General features: G+C 36.1%; 1 protein-coding gene across 1 annotated transcript; it reads left to right on the top strand.

Moving 5' to 3' along the window:
* The first annotated feature begins 1,064 nt into the window (after positions 1-1,064).
* LOC145615044 (BTB/POZ domain-containing protein At2g30600-like) lies at positions 1,065-10,211 on the top strand. Its single transcript, XM_081670121.1, has 13 exons — positions 1,065-1,218; positions 1,816-2,651; positions 4,123-4,452; positions 5,790-6,020; positions 6,361-6,522; positions 6,977-7,189; positions 7,299-7,346; positions 7,730-7,788; positions 8,076-8,208; positions 8,312-8,386; positions 8,487-8,567; positions 9,447-9,515; positions 9,614-10,211. Exons 2-13 carry the CDS (start codon positions 1,854-1,856, stop codon positions 9,830-9,832), a joined length of 2,418 nt encoding a protein of 805 aa, XP_081526247.1. The 5' UTR covers positions 1,065-1,218; positions 1,816-1,853; the 3' UTR covers positions 9,833-10,211.
* The last annotated feature ends 249 nt before the right edge of the window (positions 10,212-10,460 follow it).

The raw sequence follows: 10,460 nt of genomic DNA, 5'->3' as shown, positions 1-10,460 counted from the left end.
TTCCTCATGTTGAAATGGGTCATATTTTCAATGGTTATACGGGGTTTCCTTGAGTTAAAATGGACAATTAATTTGGATCATGAACGGTATAGGACATATACAGTTCGATGTCAATTACATGTCATATGCAATTTGGTATATATGTTGTCAAGGATATTTTGTTTCATTTACTCGTGGTCTTAATTCACAAACCATATAAACCCATTAAATCTAATTTGAGAACAAAAAGGTGGAGGGTTGTTAATTCGGATACATAAAGTATAGATAAAAATATCATCGAGATGTTACCTTTGAAGAACAGAATTTTGATGGAAGTAGAACTCATCTCTAGAGAATCAATAAGACTATTCATAAGATTATAAGAACAATTAAATCTGATTTGAGTGCAAAGGGGGAATGTTGTTGATTTTATGCTATTACAAATCTTGTTCAAAGGATCTCCTAATTTATAGGACATCATCCATATGTTATCTTGACATAATAATTTGTTTCTAACCACCCAGATGACCTTTTATTTCAAATTAAACTTGTTTCAACCTAATTCAAACCAAACCGGCAACTCAAATTGATAACATAACCAAAACCACAAACCCAAATAAATAAATAACATTAATTCTTAACTTGTGACATGACATATACTTCCTCCGTTTCTTTTTACTTGCAACACTTAACCCTATTCTAATTTTCGTGTAAAAATTATATTGATAAAATCGCTCACTTACCCTCACTAATCATCTCCTAAAACTGCGTGCTGCAAGTAAAAAGAAACGGAGGAAGTTTATTTTTTTTATCAACAAATACATGAGATATGACAAATACATTAGATGGATGGGAAAAATTGACCTTAAACCCAAATCATTTGAGAGGATATGACCAATATGGGACAGAGAACCTTAAATAATGATCCATAATTGAATTCATTCCGAGGTGGATACACGCCAGATTTGATAGCGACTTCCTCTTTCCCTTTCATCCTTATTCGCCACGTTTCGCTTCTCTTTCTTCACAAAAAAATCTCATTTCTTTCCAACTTTAGCCACATCTAAATCTTTGTACTTCAATATTCATGCTATTTTCTCAATAAATGAAAAAAACCCAATTCACCCGTCTCATCCTTCATCAATTTCATTTCGGCCACTATTTTTAATTTTTACCCACCGATTTTCTTGGACTTATTTAATCATTTGGAAAAAAAGGGGGTATTTTCCTGTCAATTTGGTAAGTTTTCAGATTTTGGATTTTTTAAAATTTTTATTTTGAGATGTCGCTGTTTTTATGTACAATACTTTAATTTGTATTTTGTATTTGTATTTTTATTATTTGTATGGTAAATTATTGGATTCAGATATTTTTGATTTACTGGATAAGAATATGGTGTATAATTGATGGCAAGTTGCAAGGTTTGATTTTTATTCAAGCTGTAATTTGAGTGTCTCAATTGTCTTGTAGTGGGTTTTGTGATGGAAACAATGCTAGAAGTTTCTGGGTTCTTTGTTAGCATCATAATTTATTATTCGCATTTGTATTCGAAATCTATTATGAACCCGGGTGTACCTAGAGATAAGTTAATCTAACACCTTATAAAATTGACACTTAATTTGTACCTAAAGTTATGTATATCCAACATCCTATAAAATCAACACTCTTCATTTGTACTATAAAAGCCTTTTGGAAGCTTTCTGTTTTATGTATGCCCATATATTTTCATTATCCTTTGCCTTTATCTCCTATACATGAACTAATTATAGCTTATGTAGTGAGCTCAATTTAGTATAATTTTCTCTCATATTTGATTGATTGCTTTGTATAATGTAGTTGAGTTTGAGTGATACAAAGCTAGTGAATCTTAAGAGATGATTGAGAAAAGGCAGCACAAGTTCTTGACTGTTGCTCCCTTTGAGTGTGCCTGGCAAAAGGACTTTAAGTTTAAAGAGGCGGGGCGGGGCTGTGTGGTTTTCGAAGCATTTGCTCGGAATGATGTGACGGTCGTGTTTCGGGAGAATGTAGGGAGTCAACACTATCATTACAAAACTGACAGCAGTCCTCACTACACTGTTGTCTTGGGAAGCCATAGGAATAGGAGATTGAAGATTGAGGTTGATGGTAAAGCTGTGGTCGATGTTGAAGGTGTTGGCCTTTGTTCTTCAGCTGCTTTCCAGAGCTATTGGATAAGTATTTATGATGGGTTGATTTGCATTGGAAATGGGAGATATCCATTTCAAAATGTTGTTTTTCAGTGGCTTGATTCGAACCCAAATTGTAATGTTCAATATGTCGGGTTGAGCAGTTGGGATAAACATGTTGGGTATAGGAACGTAAATGTATTGCCTCTGACACAGAACCATATATCCCTATGGAAGCAGCTGGATTCTAGAGCACATAATGAAGAAGAGGATAATGAAGAGGATTATGAGGAATCTATGTGTAATGATGATAAGTGGGGATTAGCGAATTTTCTCGAGAGCTGGGAGCTTTCCGATGTGCTTTTCCTTGCAGGAATAGATGAAAGGCCTGTTCCAGCTCACAAGATCATCTTGGCAGCAGCTGGTAACTTTCACTTTGCTCCAGATGAAGATATCATTCAGCTTCAAGAAGTTGGCTATCCAATCCTGCATGCGTTTCTCCAGTATATCTATACTGGCCAGACCCGGGTATGTTTTAGTTCCTTTCTTATGTCAGTAGTCTGGTTAATGAACAATTGAGCATCTATGATAGTTTCTTTGAACCTTTATGTTTGTTAAATGATTAGTTTCAATCTTCTTCTGTAGGAGCTAACTCATAACTCATGTTGATCATGATCTGCTTGAAAATTTCTTGTGAAACAATATACTTCCTCTTCCTTTCGTAACTTATGCTCTTCGATTATTATTACTCCATTTGGACTTAATACTCTTTCCTTTGACCATACTTTGTGATTTATATTAAGAGTAATATATTTATATGGGACCTTTTTAGATTTATCTAGACCTGGCAAATGGGTCATTTGGGTCGAGTTAGGGTTGGGTCACTTTCGGGTTGGGTCATTTTGGGTCAGCTAATATTCGGGTCGGGTATGGGTTAGGTCGGGTCAATTTCAGGTCGAGTATGTTTGGGTCGGGTCAATTTCGGGTCAAGTATGTTCGGGTCGAGTCATGTATGTATCTGATTGGGTCTTGTTCGGGTTGTTTTATTTGTGAATCAAGCTCAAAGCAATAATTTTATACGGGGTATATATTTTGTTATTGTTATAATTGAAATTATCAATTCAGTTTATGAGCTTAGGCGCTTAGCTACGGTTGAACATGAACAATTTGAGTTATTTTTGGTGCAAGACATTTTATGTTCACTTATAAGCCAATTTTAGTTCAGGACATTTCGGGTATCGGATTTGTTCGGGTCAATTTCGGGTATCGGGTCTGTTTGGGTCAACTTCGGGTCGGGTCAGCTCGGGTGTCAAGTCAAGATCGGGTCAACTCCATTTTTTGGTCGGGTCGGGTCAATCATGGGATTCGGGTCATTTTTGGGTCAATGTTTTCGGGTCATCGGGTCTGTGTCAGGATTGCTAGGTCTAGATTTATCTCAATATAGTCTTTCAAATTATCAGCTTTTTTATAATTTTTATTACTACCTATGTTTCACATATTTTGCAACTTTGAAGGGTGCACGAACTTCTAGGCAAAATTTGTTTGTGAGTGTAAGATAGAGAGAGATAAATAGGAATGCATGTGAAGAGGAGAGGCATAGAGAGAAATGACAACCTAAAAAGGAAAGAAAACATTAGTTGCAAATAATGTGTAGCATCCATATTTGGCTAAAGTTGCAAAAAACATTAACCGGAAGTAGTAGGATATGATTAAATATTAATGGTATAAGGTGTGTATAAGCAAGCGTGAAACTCCAAATGGTGCAATTATAGAAGAAAAGAGGATTTTTGACTTCCAACAACCATTAAAGAAGCTAGACATTTTCATTGATGCAGATTGTTCTGTTCGTGTGTGTATATAGTATGTTAAAATTGTTAATCCATATAACCATGTCTTACTCCATCCTTTAACTGTCACAAGACTTAGTTGATTATGTCTCTCCATTTTGGGTGGAGCTTGAAATTTATACTTCTCATGAAGATTGTTGCTATTGTTGTAGGTTTCAGAGTCACAACTTGGGAACTTGAGGGATATCAGCTTACAATTTGAGGTCATGCCATTGGTGAAGCAATGTGAGCAGATTATGGAACGTTTCAAAACAAATAAAAAATTGTTTGATTCTGGAAAAAATGTTGAAATTTGCTACCCAAACTGTCAATCCCTTCGTCCAACAGTGTTCCCCAATGGGCTGCCTCTCAATGTGAGTAGAATTAAGGAATTCTATTCAAATGGTAATTACAGTGACTTGGAGGTTTATGTCGAGGATTATGGATTTGTTGCTGGTGCCCATAAGATAATAATCAGTTTGTGGAGTGTTCCGTTTCTGAAGGTTAGTGAAGCTTCATAGTTTCTTTTTGTTTGATTTATTGTCTGTTATGTAGCTTTCGTGAACGGTTAGCTCTTGAATTAAATCCAGAATAGAAACTTTTATCAGAAAATATTGAGCACCCCCGCCCCTGCCCCAAGGAAAAAAAAAAAAAAAAAAAAATTTGTGTTACTTGGATTACTTCTAATCAATTTTTACGTTGCAAACTACTATTTTGATCACGTGGCATGGCTATGTACCTCTTCCGATGTACTAAAGGTTAAGGTTGAAAGGTGTAAGTTAGCATTTTTTTGAAGATGAAGAGGTTGGGTTATATATGGGCCTCAGGGGAACTGTTTTTTGCACTGCAGTACTAATATTCTTTATAGATGGTTATAGAATGGATAAAAAGAAATAATAGAGTTAAGGAAGAAGAAGAAATTTAGGTTAGGGTTGATAGTAGTTTGTATTCAATATGATTATATCACCAAACAACCCCAGCTTAAGTTGCTGGACACTTGCACTAAGATAAAGCTAACAAAATAAAATTTCTCATCATTATTCATCATACTTCCTATCTCCCTAATTTGCTGTATTCATAAGATTCCTTCTCTAACCCACCCACATGTCTTCCTCCTCAAGATACTAGTGAAACTGCAGTAACTGCCTATGAGCATGATGTAGTTCCCCCGGGGTCCTTCTGAATTTGGAAAATGGATGAAAATAGAAAGAGAATGGTTTACATTTGCTACTTTATTTGCGACTAATGAGAGAAGTGTAAGTTCCTAGGTAAAAAAAAAAGATGGATCTTACGTAGTGTTTCTCTTGATATGAACTGTAAGAGATTATTTTGAGTCATGAAGATGTGGACTTCAAGGAGGGGACAGTAAAGGAGGTACATAGGTCCCTAATACATGTCTCAATCAACCCAAAGGCTTCTATTATAATTTTTTTTATTTCCCCTTGTCTGTTGTTATGGATGTTGTAGTGACAAGTGATTATTATAATCAGGGAAAATCTGATCTATGTATAAACAAGTAAACAACTTTTAATCCAGTATATCTAGTCTGGGTCAAAGGGCTTATTGCTTTATATTCTGTATCCTTCATCCTCTTTTCTCCCCTTGGCTTTATTTCTTATGGAAATCGTGAATGGTTCTTGGTGCCTGAATATCTTCAGTGGTGTAGGAAGTGACCATTGACAAATCATTAGTATTCTCACTGAGGTTGCTAGCCTGTATAGACTTTCTGTCTAATCTGTTTCGTTAAAAATCTCAATAGTGAGTCTATTGACTGTTTTCATCAATATTTGATTCCTTGTGTTTTCATAAAATTATTGATGAACCTAACTTCTGTTCGTAGATGTTCACAAATGGAATGAGAGAGAGTGCTTCCACAAGTGTTCATCTGAGGGAGGCATCACCAGAAGCATTAAAAGCAATGCTTGATTACATGTATAGTGGGGAGCTTAATATGGAAGATATTAAAGACAATGACACCTTGTTACTCCATATCCTTCTATTGGCTGACAAATTTGGTATCACACACCTCCAGCAAGAATGCTTCAAGATATTGCTAGAATGCCTCTATGAGGTAGCTCTTTATTACTTATCTTGTGTATACCTTGGTTTCATCATTGTAGTATAGTTGTTTTTCCTCAATACAATGAAGTTTTGTTTCATGACATTGTCCTAAAAGAGCGGAGAAGTGACACGAAGTCTGGGACCTCTGAAAAACAAATGAAGAGGCACACCTATTACAATGAATTATTAGATATTAATACGTCTATCTATATATGAATGCAGGGATGGCGTCTTCTAATGGAAGCAGGTCATACAACAAGCGTTTTTCTTATCACAAGTTTAATGGACGAGGAAACAAAGTTTTTGGCATAGTAGATACTTCTGAAGCTAACCCTTTGAATTTGTTGCAGGATTCGGTGTGTCAAATACTTCAAGTCATTTCATCAGTTCCATCTTGTAAAGTAATTGAAGAGTTCTGCAAGAGGAAATTCTCAATGCAGTTTGATTATTGTACCACCGCAAGCATGGATTTTACTTCGTTAAATGAGGCCACATTCAGGAACATTCTACAGGTGGGTTTTTGTTTTTAAACCAAGACACTTATCTAACTGTATGCTTGTGGATTGGAGTTATCTAAATATTCTTGATATAGATCCATAGAGGGAAAAGGCCAAAATGGAGATACTCGGTGATAGATTTGGAAAAGATTGATTAATGCAAAGTTTTTGATTTAGAGCGGTGATAAACCCTTTTCTACCCTCCTTGGCTCTTCTCCTGAGCAAGTCATGAATTGCATTTGCCAACAGTCATTCATAGTGCAGGGCTTTGATTCTTACTATAAATGTGTCTCACGGTCAATCCTAAAACTTTGAACACCTTTTGCATATCTATTGAATCCCCTGACTTCTTTATTGGCTATTTTCTTCATCTTTTCCTCAATGTACAGCTGATCACAGAGTGGCTAGTTTGCTGTTATGTCCACAGTATTTTAGCAGTTGTTGTAATAGGACAATGCTTTGTTTGCAGAATCAAGATCTGACAGTGACGTCAGAGGAGAGGGTTCTGAATGCAATCTTGTTATGGAGTATGAAAGCAAAGGAATATTATGGATGGGATGCTGTGGACGCGTACTTGATTCATGCAACTCCAGAGGTTCTATTTGGCCAGAGGCTTGATTCATTGAACCACTTATTGCCACTTGTCCGGTTTCCACTGATGCCGTTTGAGTTGCTAAAGAAGGTGAGAATGCTTCTGTTGACTTGTAAATTCTGAATTTAAAGTAGTGAAGGTTCACAGAAGCTATCTTTATATCATATTGAGTATTCACTGTTGTTATTTGATTTTGCAGTTGGAGAACTCTAACCTTATGATGTCAATCCCCGCATTTGCAAGTCTAGTAAGTAATGACCCTCCTATCTCTTACTCTCCCCACATAATAAATATATGTACTTCCTTAGTTTTTTTTTAATCGCAATGTAATCTTTTTTGTGAAGTTGCAAATTAAATGCAACATTACTTTATTTGATCAATGGTTCTCTATCTCTCTCCTCATCACATGGGTTCACTTTTTTGTTTAAATCTCTGTCTCTCTCCTCTCCTTAAAAACTGTGCATCTCCCATGATGCGATTACAAAAGAACAATGGAAATATGAGTTTAAAAAAAAAAGAAGATGAACATATTATGTTTTAATATCAAATTATGTTCATTTGTTTCAAACTTAAACAAGAATAAATTAAGTTTCAAATATAAAGAAGTAAATGTTTTCTGTTAAATTTAAGGTGAAGGAAGCTATAGATTATGCAAACTTTGGTGTCACCTGGACGGATATTGAACCAAAGTAAGTCCATTGGCACTTCTCTTCTTTCTTCTATCTTCCTTTTTTCTTTTTGTTTTTGTTTTTGTTTTTTTTTATTTTATTTTATTATTATTATTTTTTATTATATTCCTTAGATTCGGTTATATATTTGGATCTCATCATTACCCGATAGTGATTATCCTAAAATTAATGTATCAAAGCACTTGATGAATGTTTTGGGATGCTGGGATATGTTGGTCTCTACTCTCTTTTACTAGAAGAATATTGCTGATTTGGGAGTCACTATTAATAGACAAATATTTTTGTAGCCCGCGATTTCACCACCGGCGTTCTAGTTACAAAGACTTGCAATATATATGTGACGGCGATAGCAATGGGGTTCTATATTATGCGGGGACGTCATATGGGGAACACCGCTGGGTGAATCCAATGCTCTCCAAGGTGAGTCCTTCATTTATGCACTCATTAGACGACATTGGATGCTGTCAATTATGTCATTGCCTAATAATATTCCATAATTAATTGCTTATATTGTCTTTTGAAGAGGATTACTATTACTGCAAGCAGCCCTATGTCAAGGCTTACTGACCCAAAGGTTCTGGCATCAAGGACTTACCAGGTTCAATACACTGGACAAACAACTCTTGTACTGCTCATTCTACTTGTATTTCTTACAGATTAAGGTAATAAGGTGAAACTTTTTTGTTTTTTACCTCTAGGGTACCTCGTTTTCTGGACCTCGGTATGAGGATGGGAAGATTTGCTCTTGGTGGATGGTTGATGTTGGTGAAGATCATCAGGTTTCCTCTCAGCTTCTTCATTCAATGTGTATTGGTTAATGTATAATGACTAGCTTGGAGTGTTTCCCTCCCTCTTATCATTTTTGAAGCAAGGCTTTCCATGCGCCTTCATGGATTAGATAAAGCTGGAGGCTTTCCTGCTTTTAGGAGGGGGTTTTGTTTTGGGGGGTGGGGGTGGGGGGGGGGGGGGGGTGGGGGTGGGGGTGGGATTAAACCGCAATATAACAGAAGCCTCAAACTTATGGTTGGAACTAGAAAGTAAGGACAAACCACAATATAACTGAAGGACAAGGTTAGGACAAACTACAGTATAACAAAAGCCTCAAACTTGTGGTTCCTTGGAACTGGGATCTCAAGCTCAACTGTTGAGCTTATTAAGATCAGGATCATGAAAGTGTTGCCTTAATTATCTTGCTTTTCAAAATCGAGCTTTAAAACAGGGCTGGCATTAGAAAATGTTAAGAAATTCTCCTTCAAATATTTAGCCACATTGTCTCAAGGACTCTTAACCCTTTGTAATCAGATATACATAATTTTACTGATCAGACTTTAAAAAAGTTGGATCATTTCTTCATTCCAGTGTATCTCCCATTTCTTAATCATAATAAAGGTTTTATGGTTGAACCAATGATGGAAGGAGTGTGTGTTTGCAGTTTGCACTGAAGGAAAAAAAAAAAAAATTTGTTGGTGGGCTGTAATTGATAAATTGAAAGGCAAGGAAGAAAATTGTGTTGTTAAGCTTGTTTTGTTTATTTTATATGGCTCTAAACATGAACCAAGTATAGAACAACCGAAGGTGTTCTGTGTTGGCACTGACTGTCTATATATATGTTATCTGTAACCATCATCTTAATATCCCTCCTATATTTATTGATGCAGCTCATGTGCAATTACTATACAGTAAGACAGGATGGTTCGCGGACATTTATCAGACACTGGAATCTTCAGGTACAAAGGAGATTCCCCTTCTGTTTATTCAACAAAGAATGAGAATTAGTTTTGCAGATTAGTATGGAGTTATATAATACTTTGAATAAAATTTACAGGGCTCTTTGGATGGGAAGCACTGGACGAATCTACGGGAACACAACAATGACCAGAAAATATGCAAGCCAGGCCAGTTTGCATCATGGCCTGTGACTGGTCCCCAAGCACTGCTTCCCTTCAGATTCTTTAGGGTATTCTTGACTGGCCCTACCACTGATCTCACAGAACCTTGGAAATTTTGCATTTGCTTCCTCGAACTTTATGGCTACTTCCGCTAGTTGTTTCTGATTTAGGATTTGTAGGATATAGTCATGCATCTCACCAAGTATACCATGCTTTACGACGTCTTGTGTAATGAGATTGATCGTGCCTACCTTGACATTTTTTGCTTACATGCCATTGTATGAAGTATGGAATAAGAATTAACCATTTCTGCTCTTATTAAGCGATGAGGGTCTTGACTCTTGAGAGAAGGTGCAAGGGCATTGTTGCCTTTCTTAGGGTGTTAGATATCTCATGTCCTATGTATCATGGTTAAAGCCTCTTCTAGTGTCAACCTGCACCAATTTTCGTGTTAATTTGCTGGTGGAATTAATGTATTAAAAACAGCATTATTTTGCATATTTCTATGATTACAGAGCACTTAGTTGATGAGTATGTTGATCTTTACCCTTTTATATTTTAGTCGGTTCTTTTATAGAAGACGATGCATTTGAGTTTTGTGGTAAAGCTCAAAGCCCTCGTGACCTCTTTGTATATTCATATTATGCAAGCTCTTCAGTCATATGTTTTTAATAGTTAACCTTGCATTAACCTCGTGACTTCTGTGTGTACATGAGTTTGTCAAAATTTATGTGAAGTTTTCTAACTTTGGCCACAGAAGTCTAAGCAGGGAAAACAAAAATG

Source organism: Chenopodium album, chromosome 25, assembly GCF_948465745.1.
Source record: "Chenopodium album chromosome 25, dcCheAlbu1.1, whole genome shotgun sequence".
In the NCBI taxonomy this organism is placed as follows: domain Eukaryota; kingdom Viridiplantae; phylum Streptophyta; class Magnoliopsida; order Caryophyllales; family Amaranthaceae; genus Chenopodium; species Chenopodium album.
The sequence above is the reverse complement of the archived record's forward strand: the minus strand, read 5'-3'. Positions and strand labels throughout refer to the sequence as shown.

Excerpts from the sequence above, each read along its gene's own strand:
- LOC145615044 (XM_081670121.1), top strand. The coding sequence starts at position 1,854 with ATGATTGAGAAAAGGCAGCACAAGTTCTTGACTGTTGCTCCCTTTGAG. Across the intron at positions 7,190-7,298 it reads CGTTTGAGTTGCTAAAGAAG|TTGGAGAACTCTAACCTTAT; the intron begins GTGAGAATGCTT and ends TTGATTTTGCAG. Across the intron at positions 9,516-9,613 it reads TCAGACACTGGAATCTTCAG|GGCTCTTTGGATGGGAAGCA; the intron begins GTACAAAGGAGA and ends TAAAATTTACAG.